Below are 23,851 nucleotides of genomic sequence, written 5' to 3'. Positions count from 1 at the left end.
GGAAAAAACAGAAAAGTAGACAATAAAGAAGTTGAAAGCAAACGACTGCAGAGAAAGTTATAGCATGACAATGTCCTCATGAACCTCTCTTTATGCAAAGGGGGAAAGGGCACTTCAACCCCACCATCACATCTCTGCCGCTAGACCACCAGAAGGCTCAAAATAGTAACTTTACTTTAAATTTTATAGTTTTTTTCCTTATTTTCCTTCCTTTTATTTTTTTCCTTCTCTGTTTCTATACTTCTGTAAAGCTGCTTTGAGAGAATGTTCATTGTTAAAAGCGCTATACAAAAATAAATTGAATTGAATTGAATTAACTGCACCCCAGACCTCCTTGCTGGCCATCAGTGCCTGACCTCAATTCAATTTTCAATTCAATTCAGTTTGTAATACTCTCTGTCTAATGCTCATGTGGCTGAACGAGCAAATCCCAAAAGTCACAAAATCTAGAGGAAAGCCTTCCCTAAAGAGTGGAGGTTATTAGCAAGCTGGGACTAAATCTGGAACGGCATTTTCAAAAAGAACATATGCTTTTGTGTGCATCATTGTCAGGTGACCTCAAACTTTTGGCCATATAGTGAACATGTCTTTATATATATATATAAAGCATAAAGCACAGTAGATTGGCATCCATTTAAACCCTGTATGTGAGATTTGAGCCACAAATGATGTACAGTGGGCGGAGTCAATATGCTACGACGCTGCTGTCAATTCTAGTCAGAGTGAAAAGTTTAAGAAGTATGTATTTCTGTTCATTTCGATATTATTTCACACGTAGCTTTAATGTCTATTCTCTTAATGTTTCAGTTCTTCCACCTTCTCACTCTCATGTAGACTGTAATATAGGACTCCATATTGAAAATGAATGAACTTTGAAGCTGAAAATGTCAGTATGGTTAGTGAAAAGGAATTGTTAAGTTTTACAAAGCAAATCCTGTTTATTTAATGATGAATTCTGTTCCCATTGTTTGATTTTACAGTTAAAAAAAAAGGAAAAAAAAGCCAGTTTTTGGGATGGTGCATGTTCACTACGAATACAATGAGACCAGATGCTCGAGTTTATATGGAAGAAATTGAACTGCTTGAGCTGCTGGCAGTGCACCTTGACTTCAGTGGGCTAGATATTTACCCAAAGTGGTGGCCAAAGTCTGTAACCCTCCAGGGGTTCTTCTAATTCTTAATGGCAGGAATGGCTTTCTAACGAAACTGCCTCTAGGAAAGACCGCTTGCCATGCAAGCAATATCACTGACTACTAAAACGTATGCTACTCCTGGGGACAACATGGGCTAAATATATGAGCAAAATGCTATATGGAGCCAAGAATAAATGCAGAGGGCAGCGATCTGCTACACAATGCCTATTTATTCTGCTAAACAATGGCAAAAATGAAAGCACTGGCATGATCAACAGCTCAAAATAATTAAAATGTGCACACACACACACACACACACTTATCATGCCTTTTTTTATTGTTCGAGAGAAGCAAAATTTCAGTAGCATTGTTTTTTATTATTAACTGTAAACACTCACCTGACTTACAGGTGCTACAGTCCTGTGCATGATGGCTGGGCACACACAAACATTGCCCACTGTCAGGGTCACACACCGTCCCAGCCAAAGTGCCCACACGGTCGCAGTTGCATGGTTGGCACGCATGTGTGTCATTACCCAAGCTCAGGTTATACATATGGGCAGAGCAGCGGTTACAGCGAAGACCTCCCACACCTCTCTTACACCGGCACTGCCCGCTTTCCTTGTTACACATAGCAGATCCTTTAACAGTGCCCCTGGGGTCACAGTGGCACGGCTGGCAGCTCTCAAGGCCCGGTGTGTACCAGTCATCGCGGCACGAGTTGCATTGACGGCCCTCGGTGTGTGGCCGGCACACACACTGACCTGTTACGGGGTGACACACTGAGCCCGGGACGGTGCCAGAAGCACTGCAGTTGCAGGACATGCAGACACCACCCGTCCTCGGGCCGTAGGTGCCAGGAGGGCAGGTGTCGCAGAGGAGACCGTGAATGCCGCTCATGCATTCGCATTGGCCTGAGAAAGGGTTGCAAAACTGGTGGAGAGATCCGTCTGGATTACAAGCACATGGCTCACAGCCGTCTGGATTGGTGTCGTTAAGAAACTTAAAGCCGTAGTTACAGCGGTCACAGGTAAGACCTGGAAACAGAACAGGAGAACATCATGGGGGTGAAAACCTTGAGCTTCCATGTGATGCGATGATTCGATATTTGACAAGACCACTAAATCTGAATCGATTCAGCGGCTTCCTATCAAGTCATGAATTCAAATGAATGAATAAATGAATGGCCGAATGATGCAGAGAAAGATTTTTGTAGAGTTATGGGAAAATCACCTTGCTGATGGAAAATGTATAATATTATTTACACATCAGTAGACGTCAATTAGAATCTATTACAAGAAACAGTAATTGATTTAGGATTGCATTTCAAATCCACGCAACGTCCAAATCGGCCGATCGTTACACCCAGAGTTCACACTGTGAAAAAAACAAATCACCCCTTCGTGTCCCTCTACTACATGATTATACTACATGAGCTATATGATTACATACAGACATAATGCATGTTTATAATACTCTGGTGATAAGGGCACAAATGTGTAGATTCATTTTACTAAACCAGTTCAAGAGCAGAAATGGATGTCCTACGCCTCATAACAGTGTGTACCACAGGAAACTACTATATAAAAAAAAGAATTAGCATGTAGTGAATTTTTGTGTGTGTGTAGGGGGGAGCAGCAGGGAAATGACATCATTAAGTGAGGCCCTTACCCAATGATGAATGACCCACCTCGGGCATAACACTTAATTTCACTAAGAGAAAAATAAATAAATTTAAAAAAAAAGAAGAAGAAGAAGAAGAAGAAGAAGAGGAAGAAGAAGGGGGGGGTGTCTAAGCGAGAGGTTAAAAATAACTGCAGCTGCAAAAGAATTACATCTCGTACGAAAGTTTCGAAAAGAAAAAAAAAAGAAACAGGACTACATAGATTCAAATTATATATAATATTTTTTTATATATGCAGGGCACTTATTTGAATATGCCATACATATTCCTGACAGGTAATCTATTCCTAATGTTGCTGAGCAGAGCCTAAGGGGCGCTGAGTACTGCTGCTATAAGTAGCAGGCACTCCACACTCAGCAGCTGCTTTCTGTTCCTGCGCCAAGGCGCACTTAATGACGCTAAATTAATTTCAATATTAATATATTGCTCCCTGCCCACGGTTAAACCTTGTTACGATGTTATGTTAAGTGTGCAAAGTGACACAGATGAATACCCCTATAACAACAAAGCCGAATGCCTTCGATTTGTTAGTGCATTTGTCGGGATTTGGATATTACAGCGAGAGCCGTGGCTGCTTTCATTTATGGGAAGGAAACAAAAGAAGTGCATTTTAGTTGATGGAATTTAAACTGCTTCACAAATATGGTGTTTTATTATGTGTTTTTGTGCTTGGGATTTTAAAAAAATAGAAACTGTAATGTAGGCCAAGTTCTGGTCGTAAGTGTGTATGTGTGTGGGGTGTGTGTGTGTGGGCGTGCAGTTGTGTATGCATGATATGGGACGTGTGGTTACGCAGCCGGGCTCTGTGCACTCGATCAGTAATGCCCCTCTACATAATATTCTCATGCATCAAAATTTCAAAGTGTATTGTGTACACAGAGTTCCCGGGCCACTTGATAAATTTTGCCCTCGCAAAGCCGCTGGTGGCCGCGAACGTGGTCGAGGTAATAAATTGCCATAATCAAACCTAATTTCTGAGAAATACCTGTGGGAGCGACAAACAAAGAGGCACGTCTCGTAAGCGGCATGAAAAATAGCGGCGACGGCCGAGGTTTATTCTAATCGACTTGGCGTTGAATTACAAAATTAAAATTAGGTGAGCCCTTGATATTCTGGCTTAAGCAATTTCGCGTGATCTAAGTAACGTTCGTTTGCATTTCATAAGAAACGCTTCAAAGGCACGGGATGGGGGAATGGAGGAGATTTATCACAAAGGGCTGAGTAGCTTAGGACAAAAAAAAACATTTGGTTACAGCTTGTGTTAAACTTGTAGTTGCTGAAAAAAAAAGAAATTGACTGATTGGCTTAGAGCGAGCTTGGTGCATTCATAACCTCAATTATTAATCTCTTTTAAATATATGATTTGGAAGAAATGCTGATTTCACCAAGTATGTTTTTGATTGTTGTGGTCAAAATTTCTTGACTTTGCTGCAGCTTTTAATAAGATCTGTGATCCGTGCAACTTCCGTTTTGTTTTTTTGTTTTTGCAGAAAACTTCTTAAAATTGGTGAAAATGTAAACTCAGGATGCTTCTTTTAAACTCCTACCAGTGAAGACACATATATAATGATTTTCTATGATAGCTGCACTCATGCCTGATGCATGTGAATGGAAGAAGGATTTGGCTGTGTGTTGTGATGATGTCACACGACGGGTCTTGGCCCAAATCTGCAGAAACTTCTCGGTTTGTCTGAATATCATGGGGTTTACCTGATTTTTCATTAATTTCTGTGATCATAAAATCAAAAAATCCTGTAAAGACCACAAAATGGCATATTTGTGGTTATTGTTTGTCCGAGAGTTTGCTTTTGCAACAGTCATGCCTAAAAAGAACTCTTTGAACTTTGAGGAAGTGAGATATTGAGAGAGTGTGAAGGGCCCTGGGGTGAGAGAGAGAGAGAGAGAGAGAGAGAAGGGGGGAAAGCATCTTACTGTTACAGAATGATACCTACCGATAACATTGGTCTTACACTGGCATTGCCCTGACTCCTGGTGACAGGTAATATGTGGCCACAGGGTCCCAGCGGCGTTGCAGTTACAGTCGAGGCATCCATCGGCCAGCGACGCCTGCAGCTTATAGAAGCCCTGCTGGCACTGATTGCACTGTCGACCAGACACGTGTCGCTTGCACTTACACTGGCCTCCCATCTGTAGAGGAAGGCCACAGAGCCCCAATTAGGATACTTCAGCAACTGAGTGTGTGCTCATGTCATGGATGGCTACCTCAACCCCCAAACCTCTATCGCAGTCCCACTGGGAGACGTTCTTATCTCCATTACCGATGTAGGGGAAGGGGAGGGAGAGACTGGGAAGACTCATATCACCTGAGCATATCCGGTACATCTTGTGAGCTATCACGATAACAGAGAGACTGGTTTGATAATAAATCAGGAGCTACAGCTTGCATCATATTAACCAACACAGTTTCTGGACATTTCCGGGAACCAGGACCGAGTTATACTTTGTTCTCTGCAACACAGCTTGAAGTCCAGGTCAGGTCGATCCGAATACAAAATCCAGTTCCTTATTATAAAAATGATCAGCCCTTGTCTTATTTATTACCTGTACGCTAACCACAGACATCGTTATGTCCCCTCTGCACACCTCAATGACGCGCTCGACACCCTCTCAGCTCCTCAGAGCAATGGCACAGTCCAACAAATCAAGCCATCAAGTGAGTCAGGAAATAATCATTCCCAGAATTTAAATAAGGTAACAATTCCAACACGGGTCTGACCCGTCTATTGATTTCAAATTTGTCATCCAGTATATCTATCGACATGGATCCTCCCTAGGCCAACAAAAAAAGCCTTTCATGATGCTTGGGAAGGCAGGAGCAAAGGGAGGATTCTCCAGAGACAAGAGCCTCCTAATGACACTTTTACATACTCGAAGCAATCCTCGTTCCGATCGCAACCATGATAAATGCGCCGCTGAATGCTAAAATCGTCAGCAAATATATTGATGCAAGCATCTCCGGTGAGGAATGGGCCTGTTGCTTTCTATCAATGTGTAATTTTGTAGTCTATCAACAAGCAGAGGATTAAAAGCCTCTTTATCTGAGATCTGTGGTTACTGGTGTGCAGCGCTTTACTGCAGCTTGAGAAATTGTCTAATGTATAACAACAACTCCTCCAAGGCTAGTACAAAAAAAAAAAATATCCATAAAACACACTACATAAACGTACTTGATAAGATAAAAGTGACTGCTGATTGTGGAACATGTGTGTGTTGGTAAAGCTTACCTGGTCACACTCCAGACTACCATTGACCGTTCCGTTGCTATTACATTCACAAGGTTTGCACGCATCCTCAGCCCACAGTGACGCGCCGACATCTCTGTAGAACCAGCTCTGGCAGCGCTCACAGCTCCTCCCTGTTAATCAGACATATGTGTGTGGGTGAGATGTACGTGTGAAGGCCAGTGAGTCTAATTCCCAACATATGAAACAATGAATCTTTCAAAGGAGCCTGATTTAATTTACTAAACATCTCTTGTCCTTTCTTCCAGCACTCTGTTTCTCTATTTCCTTAAAGAGCCATGACATAGCTATGGACTTCTGTTGCTCAGTTTGAATAACCTTTCAGAGTCAAGCATCTTCTGTGAAATTTTACTTATAAATCATATAAACAGAGATGGTACATGTTTTAGTGATTGCACTTGAGTATCATGTTAGGTAATTTGCAAAACACCTACTCATCCATATATGCTCCACTTGAGGCAAAACTTTACCAGCTCCTACTCTGACGCTGCCATAAAAAGGGCGGACTGAAGTTCTTATGTGATCACTAGCCTTTTGGAGTAGGATTCAGACTGAAAGAAAGAAAAGCTCAGGGCTTTTAATTCCAGAAGCATGGTGGTGGCAGCATTTTGCTGACTGGGTATAGCTATGACTATCTATCTACTTATACTGAGACAACAATTTAAGACCTCAGCCAGTAAATTAGTCATAACTGAGTCTTCCAGCAGGGCAATGATCATAAGCACACTTTCAAAGTTGTAACAAAGCGGCTTAAAGAAAAACGAAACAAAGTGAAAGCATTGGAGAGGCCATCACACAGCTCTGACCTGAAATCCTCCAAAAATTTTCTGGGAACTGAAAAAGTATGTCAAAGCAAGTGGGTACACAAACCTGAGTGAGCTACACCAGTTCTGTCAGGAGAAATCAGCAAAAACTGAACTGTGAGAAACTTGAGAAAAACCACACCATCTATTTTATTTCTCTTATGGAAATAAAATAGATACCCTACTTGATTTAACACAGGAAATGTATTATGTATGTCAACATGGAATGGGTGGAGTTGTGAAAAATTCCCATTAAATAATTCGCTTTTCGCTCTTTACGGGGATCATGGCTCAATTTTGCAATGCTTTTTTCCTGGGCTGCAAATTATACTGATTCTTTTCTATATTCATTGCGATTTTATTTGAGCGACTGTGCAAGAGCTACATAAAGAGCTACATAAAAAGGAAGAAAGAAAGAAAGAAAGAAAGAAAGAAAGAAAGAAAGAAAGAAAGAAAGAAAGAAAGAAAGAAAGAAAGAAATGAATCACATATACATAATAAATCCAATTACAAACCTGATTAAATGTAAATGTAAATGATCCTAGTTGGATTTCATATAAATAAAGCAAAACCCCTCATTGTGTACTAGCTCATAGCACATTTTTTACACATAATAACCCTAGCATTATCAGAAAGTAAAACATTTAACTAGAATTTATATAATATCAAAAACAGGGAAATAAAACAACAACAACAACAAAAACCCACTGTGGTATTAGTAACACATTCACCATTCATACTCATATTAGGGACACCTGTGCATTTGTGAAATATTCCAGTCAGATAATCATGTGGAAGCAGCACAATGCAGAAAACAAGACAGAAACAGATCAAGAGCTTAAGTTAACATGCACACAAGAAAAAAAAAAAATGATCTCAGTGACTTTAACTGTGGCATGCTTGCTAGTGCCAGACAGACTGGTTTCATTATTTCAGAAACTGCTGATCTCCTGGGATTTTCACATGCAGAAGTGTGTGAAAAACAAAAACACATCCAGTGAGCAGGTGCTTGTTGATGAGAGAAGGGAGAGGAGAACAGCCAGACTGGTTTGAGCTGCTACTGTAACACAAATAACTACACTTTACAACTGCGGTGAGTAGAAATGCATCTCAGGAGGAAGCTTGGAGGAGGATGGCCTATGAACTGGCCCTGTACTGGAATCTGAAGCAGAAGTAAAGATTGAAAAAGAGCACTGTATGTTTGGCTGACTTGGTAACTAAATGAATGAGCAGCTGGACGAGTGTTTCTCCATTGAAGAGGCCAGTGAGTGTGTATCGTGATGTCTTTACCTGTGGTGTTATGTATGCAGTTATCACACACTCCTCCTCCGCCACGGAAGTGCTCCTGAGGGTGAGGATCCACGCTGGCATCGTAGTGGCAGGAAGCCGCGTGGCCGTGACACTGGCAGGGTCGGCAATTGTACGCCTGCACCTGATTCCCCGCTCGGAACGCCTTGTCGTTGAAGAGTGGTGCACAGCGCTCGCACTGTCCAGAGAGGCAGCGACATTGATCAGATATTTATACAAGACAACCACTGAACAAAAAAAAAAACATAAACAATTTGAATCAATCAGTGTGAGCCATTTTAACACATCAGGCTAACGTGAATTAACGAGAGTAAAAACAAAATCAGGGCCTTTAATTTTTAAGCCCTTATTACAAGTGGAAAAAGTGAACAAAAGCAGATTTATGAGACGATGGCTCAGGTAGTGGTGAACGCACTTAATGTCGTGCTGTTGTTGGAACACCCAGGAAACCCAGGGGGATTGCTAATTCACAGCCCACCTGCTTCTTACAGCCTTTTATACACACCATGCGCCTGACAAGTGGGCATATACGGTACCACTGGGATTTAGGTATTTATACCACACACAGTGTTTAAGAGCTAAAGAAAACAGCAGTGCTGGAACATAGTCTTTGCTTATTATCTATTATGCTTAATAATACGTTTACTCATTTAAAAGATTTTCAAATGACTGAAACAGATTCCCTTTTTTTAGAAAAGGATTAAAAAAAAAGTTTGGTTCATACATATGAATACATTCAGTGTGTGTTTCCTAAATGCTTACTGTTACTGCAGAAAAAAATATAATTCAATTAATAAAACTTTTTTTAATAAAAAAAATGCATTTGTATTGAGCAATAGCATTAAAGGGTAATAATAATAATTTTATGAATGCAGATAAAAATATTGATATTTGAGAGATAATTTACATTCATACTATAGTTCTATGTACATGTAAAGGGACATGTATTTTGTGAAGTATACGCTCATACCCTTGTGTCCTGATGATATGAAGTCTTATTTCTAGTGTATGTTTATTCTAGTTGTAACCCTGCTTTTCCCAACTCTCTGATACCCTGCTTCTTGGTCATCTGCCCTGTGCCTATTGACCTACCTTGTGGTTGTTAATAATCCATGCTAACCTGCAACTGCATCCATCCCTCTGTTGTAACAGTCATTATTCTGAATAAATTAACTTCAGTTACTATGGATTTTGATTTTGCTGAGATTTCTTCTCTGGTTTCCTCCCACATCCCCAAGTTTGCCCCTAGTTGGAACATCTGAGCTATGTGCACCATGTTAGGTTTTTCGGTACTAATTGAACTTTTCAGCTGAGATCTTTTGTGTTTAAAATTCAAACCACATTTTCGAGCTAAACTCACTTGTGTAATCAGCCAGCAAAATAAACTGGTCTTCACTGAATTACAAGCAGATCAAAGTCGTGTTGTCCTGCTGAACAAACAACCTCATCATTCAGTTTAGTCTGGTGCTCAGGAAACTTGCAAATATCAACCAAGTCCACAGTTGAAATGCTGTTCATTTGGGAATGTTTACAATCAAAGCACAAAGGGGATGAAAACCTATAAAATAGCACAAAATTAGAACTGGCGCTTGGGGAGGTTGGGGTTGGGTGTTGTTGGGGGTATTTAAACATACACCAAATTTGGGAGAAAACTTTTCAGTCCTCCTCCTCCGGTGGTCATCAGATTCAGACCAAATTTGCTTAGTCTGATGTTAAGATGTCCATGTGTCAGGATTAAGCTCAGTCCGCACTGGACTACAATACTTATCAGCCCATGCACATTACTTACATTAATTAGCACCTCTTCTGCATTTCCACTCATCAGCACTCCACTGAAATTGTTTCAGTTCAAGCTTGTTTGTTTGTCCTATTCACCCCTTGCGAATAAGCACTTATATCCGTCCTTCCTTGAGAATCAATGACACCATGATGCTAAATCGTGATATTTAATTAACGTTATGCCACACAGAACTGAAGTGTGGCACAAATTCCACTGTACATCGACCAACGTGATGCAATGTGCACCTTCATGTTCCTAATAATGTCCACATCCCAGTAGAGGATCATGAAAAAGACACATCTACACCCTTGGTGCTTGGACCCACTAATCACTGCTTGCTGCTATCTTAATACTCATTTAATTAATTTACCCAACACTATTAAGCAAACTTATAAAACGCTTATTATACACTATGGAACAATTTCTGAGCGAAAAGAGAAACCAATCAGATATTGTCTCAGATATGTAGTCCATGTGCTCATTTATTAACTCTTTAAAGGCCAAAGAAAATGGAATTTGCATCTTGTTGTCTTGTGTCTGTGTTCAGCATTGAATTTCTTTGTCATGTCAAACTCCACAGTAGTTGCTTAACATGAAGCTCATATGAAAGGAGACACTCAAGAATTTGCAGTTTTTCCTAAGTACTTCTGTTTTATCTAACCTACTAGGAGGCACTACTGTATATTCATAGAATAGGTTTTTTACACACAAATGTTTCTATCTGCAAAGTCAAATTGATATCAAAGCTGTTTCTGCTCTTTGGGATGCCCCAAGTGATCGTTCATAAGCATGTAAAACATGTTAAAATTGTGTGAAATGTTATCCCAATTTAGGTGTACGCAAATGCCTTACTCTGAAAGCCAACAGAGTCCTTTTACCTTTTATAAGAGACTTGCAGAGATAAAATAATTTACTTGTTTATACTGATTGACAAGTTGATTTCCTTTCTGTTGGCAATGTACTGGTAAAAAGTGTATAAACATCATTACCAATGGACTAGTTTTGCTTTATATAGCTGATAAAGAGTGAGCTAGAAATAATGGAGGATCTTTTTTTTAATAGCCTAACTGAATCCTAAATTAAACAATCATCACAACTTTGTTAATAAATTTTATCCAGAAAGCTTCACTGTCTTTTTATAGGATCTGTTGTTAACTCTACACTAAAGAAAAAGACTCAGCTTCATTATTAATGTTATTGTTAGGATTATTTTGACTACAGTGAAAAGAACAATGCTTCTGCCTGTGTTTTCCTTTCGGTATCAATGACATGCAAGTGAGAATGCTGGGATTGAAACTGGAGGGTGTTCTGAGTCGGTGGGAAAGGCCTGCATGAATACCAGGGCTAATTTCACGCTCCTTCGCCCAACCTTTAGCCTGCCTTCGAACACTCTGCTTTAGCCAGCGGAGCCACGTATAACGTTGCTTTGGATAAGGCCACGGTGTGTCGAGCATGCGAACGCCGGTGTCTGCATACCAACGCTCTGACATTTTATACTTCTTTATTTTCTTATCCTTACGTTTATCTAAAGTTCAGAAGGATGAATTGACTCAGATCCTGTCTCTGTGTGTAAGCAAGCTAAAGCAAGGCACACACTCTGGACTTTAAGCTCTATGAAAGCATGTGAAAGCATGGCTCTGTTATGAAGTTTGGGCCATTAAAAGAGATTGCTGATTGTTCTGGCACGTGTCAGGTGACTTCGGCTGCTTTAATGTCACCAAGGAAATTGTGAGGATTGGATGGGAATTCATTACCTCCTACTGCAGCATTCGTCAGAATAGAGACATTAAATATTCATTATTTATGTCCACTTGATCTAGAGCTGAATATTATATAGACAGACAGGTGCTCCCCATTTACAACGTTCTCTAGAAGATGTACAAAGCATGTGTTTCATGTGGAACGGAATATGCTGTGTGCAAGTTCAGTCTAGTTCAACACGGCATACAACGCCTTACACATAACCCTTTCCCTAAAGGATCTCAGGGAAATCTTTCTTTCAGTGTCCAATGTTAAAACTGCGAAACAAATAAAACTGAATTGAACTGAAACAGATACAAAGATACACTCTATAGTCAAAAGTATGTGTACAACTGAGTCAATTCCATATTAATGCCATAGCTTCGGAATAGGATCTTGCAGTTCCAACAAGACATGACATGACTTCCCATGATTCCATAATAATTTGTTAACCTACACTTCAATTTTAAAAGTGGCAAAGAACTAAATAAACTAGCGGACATAATAGTAATAATAATAATAATAATAATAATAATAATAATAATAATAATAATAAAAGTTCTTTCTTCTTGAAAGACATGCTAGCCTTGGCCAATCAGTGTCACACAGAAACAAGATACCGACACCACTGTCACTCTGCAGCTCTGCACTGTGGCCTATTTAAATGCAGTGTGTTTGCACACACACACACACACACACGGCAGATTGCTTCAGGGTAGACCCCAATCCCATCTCCGAGCCAGCTGTTCAGGTCCGGGTGTATTTCTGGACTGATGTTTATCACCATCTCCCACACACACACACACGCTTCTTTCCAGTAGCTGTGCTACATGCGTCCCCGGTTTGTTCCTGTAAACGCAACAACGGCGTGGAGGGAAAGCAGCAGCCCACCGTGAATTATGCATGCTTGCTCGTGAATAATTCAAATCACCAAACGTCAGGTTTAAAAGTTTAATATGGGACTCGCTGCCTGTGTGTCGGCGAATCCGCAATGCGAACGCACCACCTCTCGATAGAGGTGTATTTAAATTGTCTGAAAATAAGTTGGAATATTAATATTGTTAAAAGATGCTCTGGACCGTGGAATGCAGAGGGAAAAGTGCTGACACTCAGGCTTGATCTCATGTAAGGGTAAATCTGATTCACATCTTAAATCTTTAAATTATTCTATTATAAATTATTATAACTTCATCTTAAATTTTTAGACACAGTCTTGGCAAATTAAAATCTAACTGATAATGCAACTAATAACTGATAGTCCAATTTGTTTGGAATGCTGTTCCATTTGCTCACATATCCTTCTGCTATATAAATAAAGTAGATCATTTGTGACACCAAAACGACAGATCAGTTGCTAAGCTCCTTTAAAAGTTGTGAAAGACTGTCAAGCTTGTCTTAAGAAAACCACACAACTCATTTTACTGAAACCTCTACGGACAAGTACAACCTTCTGGCAGAGGCAACAAGGTTTTGGGGTCAGAAGTCTGGGTGCTCCAGAAATTCATGACGCCATCAAGCTGTCATCAGTGATCCATCCTCATAGTTTAAGGTTCATTTGAACACATGATCCTGTAGTTCTGTTGGTGCTTATTGCAATTTGATCAATTTTGCTCAATTCACATAGGGTGCCAATATGTCTGGAGGGCACTGAATTCAGCCATTACATAGAATATACCATAAGAGCAGTGTAGACCCCACATTAGTGTATGCTTTTCCAAAACAAAGTGAATGCTTATGAAAGGGGATAAAAGTGCATCTCCAGGGATGAGTGTCCGATTCCTGACTCTGCCCTGTGTGTGTGTGTGTGTGTGGAGTTTGAATGTTCTCCCAGTGCTTTGGAGGGTTTCCTCTGGGTATTCTGGTTTCCTCCACTGCATATACATCTCATCAGACCGTCATCTCTAACTTGCCCATAGTGTGTGAAGGGGTGTTTGAGTGTGTGTGCCCTGTGATAGATTGACACTCTGTCCAGGGTCTCAACTTCCTTGTGCCTCAAGTCCCCTGGGAAAGACTTCAGGCTCCCAACAACCCTGTGCAGGATAAGCGATATGATAAAATAAATGGACGGATGGAAGGAAATTATTACAACAAATTTTACAATATTAAATTTGCCTCAGTGTTATCAGCTTTGTGTGCACAGAAATATTTGTGTAGATTGTGCAATGCTTAACGCAGAATTAAAATGAACGTTTAGATTCGTGAAAGACGTGAAGTGTCGGCTTAAGTGTGCTTGTCTGTGTCTCAACAGCTAATAATTTAAACATTCAGTGGAATCCATTAATACTAATTGATCGTACTGCACTCACACTTAAATACGAAACATTTACTGCTGAAACAGACAGGCGTGTTAAAGAATGTAACTTCTCTCAGACTCACAGGCTGTGGTGTCTGTCGAGACTACGGTTTAGATACAGGACAGATTTCTTATTTGTACACTCAGAGCAGATACCCCACTCCCAAAACCAGAACTAATGCATTTCGCTATCAGGTCGAAGTCACGCTCTAGACTCGAGCTGGCGAGGGGAACAGAAGGCACAAAAATGAAATACCTGTTTTCAACATTTTAGCTTTTTTGGCTTGGAGCACATATTTTGAGAGAAATTGGGAATGTTGGATGTCATATTTTCTCCCGGCTCCGTATATTTGGATATGCACAGTGAATCTGTGAAACGAGCCCTTTGCTCGGTCTCTTCTTCTCCTAACACTAAAATCTTAAAAAAGGGTGTTCTTGTTGCAGTTAAATCCCAAGAAATCACTCACACATGAGGCTGACTATTAAACATGCTTCTGATGATGTACAAAAAGAAATTTATAATAAATGACAAACAAATACAACAAAGCAAACTACATTATCTAGATACATGACTGATCCTAAACAAAATTTCAACTTCACAACAACTGCATTGTGTTTACATCCACAGCATAGAGGTATTATAACTATTATAGTTTTATGTACGTTATGTATGTTTATGTATGTTTTAAGTTTCTTTAGCATGGTGGTTAATTGTGGGTGTAACTAATTAAACGAGCAGATCGATAGCTACACACTGCTTACACCAACATGCCTTTACACAGGCGATGAATCCCAATTTTACCTACGTTTATTTTGTTCAAGAAAGAAAGAAACACTGTAGAAGCTTGCTTACACAAAGAAAACGAGGCATCATTGTAGTTCATGCAGTTCTGATGTAGAGACACAATAAATAATCTATTCATTTGAAATCAATTAAATCTATAAAATGTATGAATTTTTTGGCATTTCAGTTGAATCTATCGGCTCAATTCAGAATAACGGGTTCAGAATTGTGAGCTATGCAAACACTGACTCAATATTTTTGCAAATAGTAACTTAATATTTTTGTGAAAGAGCAATTTGAATATTTGGCCAAATCGCCGCTAAAGCTGAAGTTATTAAACCTCTATAACCTGTGTGTGTGTGTGTGTGTGCGCATGTGTGTGTGTGTGTGTATAAGAATGTGGCACTAGTAAAAGTGAGAGCAGTGGCAACGTGTGTCATCAGAGCTTTCCTAGAGATATAATTACCTCTGCTGGACTCATCAGTAAGACACCCGGGGGCTGATGGGACAGAACGATTAGAGCTCTGCTGCCCGCAAAACCACTTCCTCCTCTCCTTCCATCCTCTCCCTACCCCTCTCACTCTCCCCAGTCTCCCTTGTTCTCTCTTTCAAGAAATGGGATATGAGTGTGGTGTGCACTCTTTCTCTCTCTCTCTCTCTCTCTCTCTCTCTCTTCTTCTTCCCCGATCAATCCATTAAGGCTCGTTTTTGGGAGTGCTGTTCATTACAGGGAACTCTTGCATGTTATTACAGGGATGTGGTTAATTAAAAAAAAAAAAAAACTCACGTTATCTCCATGTGTGTGACTCTCAGGAAGGCAGGCGCAGCGGTAAGGCTTCGTGCTGGTGTCGCAGCTGGAAGCGTGGCCATGACACTCGCACCTGTGTTGAGAAAAAGCAAACTGGTTAGGACTTTTTACCAAGACTGATAATGGATGAGTCTCAGCTGCACTTCGCGCTACAGCAAGAGGACAGAGCAACATCACACTTCAGTATGAAGCTATTTTAGCATTAGATCACAGTTTAGGTTTGAGAGAGCTATTAACTCTTCAATCCTTAACAATTAACGGAATATAATTAACTGGTGGAAACTGACCTTTAGAGTTTAAGCTAAGCTTTTTATTCCCTGCTTTAGCCATTACAAGCACATACACGGCTCATTCCTGACAGCGTTGATTTTTAAATGCAATGTGTCATGGGAAAAGATCGCTGAACTACATTTCCCATCAGCCCCAGCATGCCACATACCCTGATCACACACACGTGCCTGACAGGATAATTGTGAGCAAAGAAAAGAAAAAAATAGGTGAGATACAGCAACGAGGACGTCTTCTGCCATGAGTAAGATTTACCAGATACAACCAGAGCACTTGGTTTGGCATGTTGTATTCAAATGCAGTGAAATCCATGTTTGTAGACTAAAATGTACATCAGTTCCACACAGTTGAATTGAATAACAGTTTTTGCTCATCCAACATGACTTAATCTCATATTTTCAAAGCCTTGAATAAAATCGAACACCGAGCTCATACCTGAGCTGAGAAAGAAACCCACAACAAATTCACTGGTGTTTTATAAGAGCTACACTTCCACTGCCATATTCCTGCCCTACATGTTTCAAGTCTCTAAATACAACACTACAGTTATACTGCAGTTCCCATCAGCACCAACATGCCTTTATGTTAATCACACACCCTTCACTCTACATCATTCTACATCAAAAATTAATTTAAATTAAGTTTAGTATAAGCAACAAAATCATGTTTGAGATTTATTTATGTAAACTATACATGATTTTTTCCTTAAATCTGACCAACCACCTGTTCCTTTTATTTTTCCAGTGTAAGTGTGACCGGGAATCCGTCGTCAGTCCTGGGGCGTCTTTTACAAGGACTGGTAGACGAGCACGGTATCGGAGCGATACCTGATAGCAGTATGGGTAATAATGCATGTCTACCCTACTTCAAACCATCAGGCTGAGCTCTCTGCTTTCAGCATTGTAGGATCATTTTCAAGATAGAAATCAACATCCTGATTTGTGACGAGATCCATTGCAAAAAGCAACTGAAACTGAATTTCACTGAATTTTCAGTAGGATTGCATTAAACCTGTATGCAACATGTGGTTGTTACTGAAACCTATACTTGTATGAAAGGTTGTGATCACAGTGGGAGCGTTCCTTTCTCCCTAAAAATACCTTCACTTTAAGCCCTTGATTGCTGTTGTTGAAAGGACATTATTTATTTACATTTACATTATTTACTGTCCAGTGTCACCCAAATGAGGATGGGTTCCCTTCTGAGCCTGGGTTCTCTTAAGGTTTCTTCCTCATGTCATCACAGGGAGATTTTCCTTGCCACCGTCGCCACAGGCTTGCTCATTAGGGATAAAATAGGGATAAAAGAGAAACTTTAATTTAAACTTAATATTTTTTTTTGTCTCTGTTCCTATACTTCTGTAAAGCTGCTTTGAGACAATGTCCATTGTTAAAAGCGCTATACAAATAAACTGAATTGAATTGACTAAAGTCCATCTCGACATGACCACGATGCAGCCTTTCTCTTTACTCCTACACATCAGTGCCATCACTCCCTCCCTCCCTCTCTCACATACTCACCTGCCCCTGCCTTCCTCACACTCTCATCATTTTTACATCTCAGGCTTTCCCTATTCTTCCTTCTCCATTATATCTCTCTCTCTCTCTGCATGAGTAATAGGGCTTCCCATTCAACATTTATAAATGCCAGTGGAAATACCATTGGCGTGCTGTAATGTTCGACACGGAAGCTGACAGGTCTCCATCAGACGGAGACGGCACCTTCAGGTCATCGCTTTAATTATTCATCCTCAAAGGGCCATTATTCGTTGTCTCTGCCGGGCAACGTTTAAAAAGGAGGACCCTTCACCTCCATCAGACCGGTAAACACGACAGACAAACAAAAGCCGAGAGTTTAGAGACCGGACAGAGAGAGAGAGAGAGAGAGCTGTCATTATGGCTGCAGGTTATTACTGTGTGAGTACAAAGCTGACGCTAATGTTCACAGATGCAGCTTGACACCCTGTCAGAAAACCACAAAGGCAGAATTTACACACATTTTAGCCCCCCACCTCAACCCCTCAAAGGGGAATCCACGACTGTTTACTCTCTCTCTTTCTCTCTCTCTCTCTCTCTCTCGCTACCTGCCTTTGCTTCGTCTGCGTAAACTGTCGTGACACATCAGACAAGACGCAAAGCAAAGCGGGAAAGGGAGTATAAAGCGGTTTAAAAGAAAAAAAAAGAAAGAAAAAGAAAAAAAGAATGAAAGGAGAAAGAGATGTACCTCTGAATGTCAAAGGACGATGAGATTTCACCGTCTCTAAATCTCAATTTCTGCAGTGCCGATTTAACTAGCTCTTAATTAAAGCTGCCTCCACACACACACACACACAGGCATGCTGCCTGCATAATGACATAATTACCATAGGCAGCACAGAAATTCCATGTATCAGCGGGTGGATTGGAAAAAAAAAAAAAGGAACATCCCACAACAGACCGATCTCTTCTCTGAAGATATCAACAAAAGAGAAAAAAACGCTTCAAGCGACTCGCTGCTCAACTACACATTTTGAAAAGTGACAATTACACATTTATCAACAACACACGGAGACGGTGTAAACTTCACTCTCAGTATGTTGTTAATTCGCCAAGTTTTGAAAATGTTTTTGCAAATGCTAATTAAAAAAAAGAAAGGGAAGAAAAGGCCATCTGAGATGTATCTGTCTCTCGCTGATATATTTTTTTAAGCGTTTAAGCTTGTGTTCCTCTAACTTCTGCCTCTGTCCACTCTCTCGCTGTAACCATCCTGCCTTTCACACACATAACGATCTCTAATGAATGCATTTTCTCCATAACTGTGTCAAATATAAGGAGCAAATTAGTAATAATGTATTGAAAGGGGTGAAATTAGGATGGGCTGGCGGTGTAATTAGGTCTGATGAACGTTACGGGGAAGAGAGGATTCTGACCTGCCACTGATGGTGATCTCGTCCACGGCGTAGTAGCGATGGCGAAAGGGCACGTGAGGGGCACCGGTGTGGTACTGGCCCTGCAGCTGGATGCGCACGTGTGTGGCTCTCACAAACTCCTGCAAGGTGGCACTGTTGTAGAAGTTGTTGTAGCCTGGTCGAAGGTTAGGCTCTGGGGTTAGCATGCTGAATGTGATGTTGCCATTCGTGTATGGGATACCGCTGGGGGAAAAGGAGGGAAAAAAGATCTCAAAACAAAAATATTTAAATGATTATATAAATACAAATAAAACAAACTATAAACCAATGCTGAATAGCAAAATACTTTATTTTAGTATTGTCACATCTACATTACAGCACAGTGACATTTTTATCTTCAAATGTCCCAGCTTTTGGATGTTGGGGTCAAAGCACACTGTCAGAAATGATGCCCCTGGAGCAGAGGGGGTTAGGGGCCCAACAATAGCAGTGTTGGGGCTTGAACCTCAACCTTCTGATTAACAACCCAGAGCCTTAACCACTTGAGCCACCACGTCCCAATCCTGACAGGATGGAAGGTGTTGATTATTTACCTCCAATAACACAGCGCTGACAAATAGCATCATACACACCAATCAGCCATAACATTAAAACCGCCTTAGGTTCCACAAAAACAGCTGAAGCATCTAAGCATGGACTTCACAAAACCTGTGAAGGTGTGATGCAGCACAAAAACATTTGTAACAGACCTTTTAAGATCTCCACATTGGGAGGTTCGGCCTCTGTGGATCAGACTTACACGATATTGCCAAAGGTTTTGGGACAAAATTCAAGTGATTGAATTCAGGTGTTCCAATCATTTCCATGGCCACAGGTGTATAAAATGAAGACCTGGGCATGCAGACTGCTTCTACAATCATTTGTGAAAGAATTGGTCGCTCTCAGGAGCTCAGTGAATTCAAGTGTGGTATCGTGATAGGTTGCCATCTGTGCAATAAGTCCATTCATAAAATTTCCTCACTACAATATTCCACGATCAACTGTTAGTGGTATAACAAAATGGAAGCAATTGGGAACAACAGCAACTCAGCCACGAAGTGGTAGGACACATAAAATCACAGAGCAGGGTCAGCGCAGAAGTCACCAACTTTCTGCAGAATCAATAGCTTTAGGGAGTTTGCATGGCCGAGCAGCTGCATCCAAGCCTTCCATCACCAAGTACAAAGCAAAGCATTGGATGCAGTGGTGTAAAGCACGCTGACACTGGACTCTAGAGCAGTGGACATGTGTTCTCTGGAGCGAAGAATCACGCTTCTCCGTGTGGCAGGCCGATGGATGAGTCTGGGTTTGGCGTTTCCAGGAGAACGGTACTTCAAGTGTGGTATCGTGATAGGTTGCCATCTGTGCAATAAGTCCATTCATAAAATTTCCTCACTACAATATTCCACGATCAACTGTTAGTGGTTTGGAGGAGGGGGGATTATGGTATGGTGTTGTTTTTCAGGGGTTGGGCTTTGCCAATTAGTTCCAGTGAAAGGAACTCTTAATGCTTCAGCATACCAAGACATTTTGGGCAATTTCATGCTCCCAACTTTGTGGGAACAGTTTGGGGATGACTCCTTCCTGTTCCAACATGACTGCACAATAGTGCACAAAGAAAGGTCCATAAAGACATGGATGAGCGAGTTTAGTGTGGAGGAACTTGACTGGCCTGACCTCAACCTGATTAATTATGATTAAAACCTGATTTGGGATGAATTAGAGCAGAGACTGCGAGCCTTCTCATCCAGCATCAGTGTCTGACCTCACAAATGTGCTTCTAGAGGAATGGTCACAAATTCCCATAAACACATTCCTAAACCTTCTGAAAAATCCTTCCTTGAAGAATTGAAGCTGTTATGGCTGTAAAAGGCAGTCCAACTCCATATTAAACCATACGGATTAAGAATGGGATGTCATTAAAGTTCGTGCGCATGTAAATGCAGATCCCCCAAAACTTTTGGCAATATAGTTTATCTGTTTAGAACACCCCCCTAGATATACGACTGGATTGAGATCTGGGGGAATTTGGAGGCCCAAGTCTTCACCTTGAACTCATTGTTATGTTCCTAAAACCATTTTGGAAACAAAAAGTATTAGTTAAGGGGTGTACAAACGTATGCCAACAAGGTTTTTTTTTTTTTGAATGTTGTTGCTGCATTCCATTAAAAGTGTAAAAAAAGATCTAACATTTTTTCATTTTTCTAGGTCACAAAAGGGGTGTGTAGACTAGCTTCAACCAGTTCTGAAGCTAGCTGCAGCTGAACGCCTGAGAGTGGAGTGAAGTGTTACACAGCGTACTCCATGACAATCAGAGAAACACCTATTGGTGGACTAAGGCTGTTGTAGTGCCTTGTGTAATGTGTGTGAAAATGTACGTCTAATATATAAAGGCTAACATGATGGGATAGAATGTTTTCTCTCACTCAAATCTCTGAAATGCACATATTTGTGTTAGATTGTACATTAAAGATGACAATAATAACCTCATACCCCTATCCAAGTACCCCTCACTGCAGAACAAAAAATAATCCATGGGGTGGAGTCTGACCTGATCAATTAGGGGTTAGGGTTTACTGAGGAGTCATCAGGCTCTTCCACCAGGCAGGACATGTCTTCCCACCTGCATTATTCAGCATTACTCCTAGCACAACTGGCCACCCGCTTTTCATGCCTAATGCTTATAGACTTAACCAGGACAGGACCGGACTGGATCTCCTAACGTCATCTGTCTGCCTGCTTGTCTCCTCCTTATTCTCCATATGCTCTCTTCTCTTCAGCTGACCTTTTTTTGTTCTGCTTCACTGCCAAAGAGGCAGCAAAAGTTTAACAGTTTGGAAAGAAACTAAGCCAAATAAGCATAGATTGCATATTTAATAAAACTTCTGTACTTATTCTTCCGTGACAGGGGTGCCAACAGAAACTGTTGCATTTCCCTTACATTTCAAAGATACCATCCATCCATCCATCCATCTATAGTAACTGCTTTATCCGGACAAAGGTTGTAGTCCATCCAGGAAAACTAGGCACAAGGCAGGAATGCAGGAAGGGTCTATAAGGTGGCAACACTACCCAACTACCTGACTACCATCTGTACCATGTGCTCTACTTTAAATGCAATTTAAATGAAAAAAAAAAAATGCTGTTGGCAAAGGCATTTTTTATGGTTTAAATCTGTGTTTGAGTGTGTAGATAATACCCCTTTATTGCAAAGATTTGCACACACGCTCTCTCGTATCATACCAAAGCTACTAAACACACATCCCACTCCAGTGCATATACGCTGTATAGCTACCTGACTATCACAACTATCAGTGCTTGCTGAACATCCTATTCTAAAACCAAGAGCACTAATATGGTTGGTTCCTGTAATATACTCCATTCTTCTGGGAAAGCTTTTCACAAAATTCTGGAAAGTGTATGTGAGGATTTGTATCCATTCAGCTACAAGGGCATTAGTGAGTTTGGGCACCAGTGTTGGGTGAGGAGGCCTCAGTGCACAGCTCATCCCAGAAGTTCATCCTTCCACACCAATGTCACCTCACCAAATGGAGTCTATATAGATAGTTTTGTCCCAAAGACATTCTGTGTTTTTCTAGCTTTGTGGCAACAGTGTGAGGAAAGAACTATATATGGATACGGCTGCCGCGTACTGAATTTTGTCAGTGATGCAGCTTAGACAGTACACATGCATTCTAAAGGAAGCATATGTAGCAGTGTACTGAGGTGCTGGAAACGGTGAGAGTGCTACCTGGGAAACTGAAGGCAGTTGACAGAGTCCGGGCTCACCAAAGGCCCGTTGTCCTCCATCCCGAACATGCTGCAGTTCTTCGCAAGGTACTGCCAGTCTCTCCATGCGGAGGTGCTGCTGGTCTTCCTTTGAATGCGCACGGCTTCAGGCTGCAGACTCCAGAACTGCAGAATCACATAGAAAACCTGAGGAAAAAGAGAGCGTGCTAAATTCCAAGACAAGGAGGAATATGCATGAAATACTAAACGGCAATGGATTATCTATTATCAGCACCACCACAGTCCACGCTCGGCCGACTTCACAAGCACCGCTGCTGTGAAGAGCAGCTTGAAGCCGATCGTTGCCCGCTTTACCCCCCACCCCCACTTCTTTCCATCACCCTTCTGTCCTTCTCCCTGTCTCTTTCTCTCTCTATAGCTTTTTCTGAGAGTCTTTTTTGTGTGCGTGTGTGTGTGTGGAAGAACTGGTGCCAGCTTTGACTAAGTGGACACTTCAAAAAGCTGCGCCGGTGTGTTTTATCTGCCGTTGAGCGGCACTGCCATAGAGCTACTCTAAAATCCACTAGTGCTTTTCTGCTGGACCTCTTTTTCTTCACGGCTTAGCCACATGGATGACTAGGGAACTTGGACATACACACACTCACTCACAAACACACACACACACACAAACACACACTTAAAGAACTTAGCATCTGGTTGTTTGTTTGAACAGCCGAAAGGGTCCCAAGCCGCCGGATTTGCAAAGTAAAAACCGTTCAGGGAGCCGAGACAAACACGCAAGCCTTGAAGTCTCCGGCTAGAAGATTTGAGCAACTCTTCTAGGAGTGCTGCTCTCAGCTAGGGAAGGATGGGCTTTATGAAAAAAAAAAAGCCCACCATTGCTGTCATATTCAACCCATATAAATTCATCTAACTATACATTTGTGCTTTTCTGCAAGACACACAATTAAAAAACAAACCAAATACACAGCATTTAGCAATAAACATGAAAAAATTATTGTTTGTTCCAGTTAAAAGAAAGCAGGATCAGAGCATAGGCTAAGTCACTAGAGACTTCATGGATAAAGCCTTTGCTTAATAATGCAGTCTGGCAGTTCTGGGAGTTGAACTTGCAACTTTCTGTTAATTAGCACCGAAAAATAAAAAATCTTTATTAAAAAAAAATAATAATAATAAAAAAATAATAAATAATAAATGTTAGAATGGTGCAATCAGTAGAAGTGTTTGTCTCAAAATCTCTACCCTACACCCAAATTGTCAGTATGGATTTCTTTTATTTCCCCAAAACACC

General features: G+C 40.9%; 1 protein-coding gene across 1 annotated transcript in view; it reads right to left on the bottom strand.

Annotated features, from left to right (window-relative positions):
* The window catches only part of ush2a (Usher syndrome 2A (autosomal recessive, mild)), a 214,114-nt gene that overhangs the window by 167,539 nt on the left and 22,724 nt on the right, over positions 1-23,851 (bottom strand). Inside the window, exons 7-13 of the mRNA XM_058398879.1 lie at positions 22,562-22,746; positions 18,793-19,014; positions 15,576-15,669; positions 8,174-8,369; positions 6,063-6,193; positions 4,770-4,965; positions 1,532-2,170 (exon numbers count right to left, since the gene is read on the bottom strand). Of these exons, the coding sequence (XP_058254862.1) occupies positions 1,532-2,170; positions 4,770-4,965; positions 6,063-6,193; positions 8,174-8,369; positions 15,576-15,669; positions 18,793-19,014; positions 22,562-22,746 (1,663 nt within the window). The remainder of the gene's footprint in view (positions 1-1,531; positions 2,171-4,769; positions 4,966-6,062; positions 6,194-8,173; positions 8,370-15,575; positions 15,670-18,792; positions 19,015-22,561; positions 22,747-23,851) is intronic.

The sequence above is a fragment of the Hemibagrus wyckioides genome, linkage group LG09 (assembly GCF_019097595.1).
Source record: "Hemibagrus wyckioides isolate EC202008001 linkage group LG09, SWU_Hwy_1.0, whole genome shotgun sequence".
In the NCBI taxonomy this organism is placed as follows: domain Eukaryota; kingdom Metazoa; phylum Chordata; class Actinopteri; order Siluriformes; family Bagridae; genus Hemibagrus; species Hemibagrus wyckioides.
The sequence above is the reverse complement of the archived record's forward strand: the minus strand, read 5'-3'. Positions and strand labels throughout refer to the sequence as shown.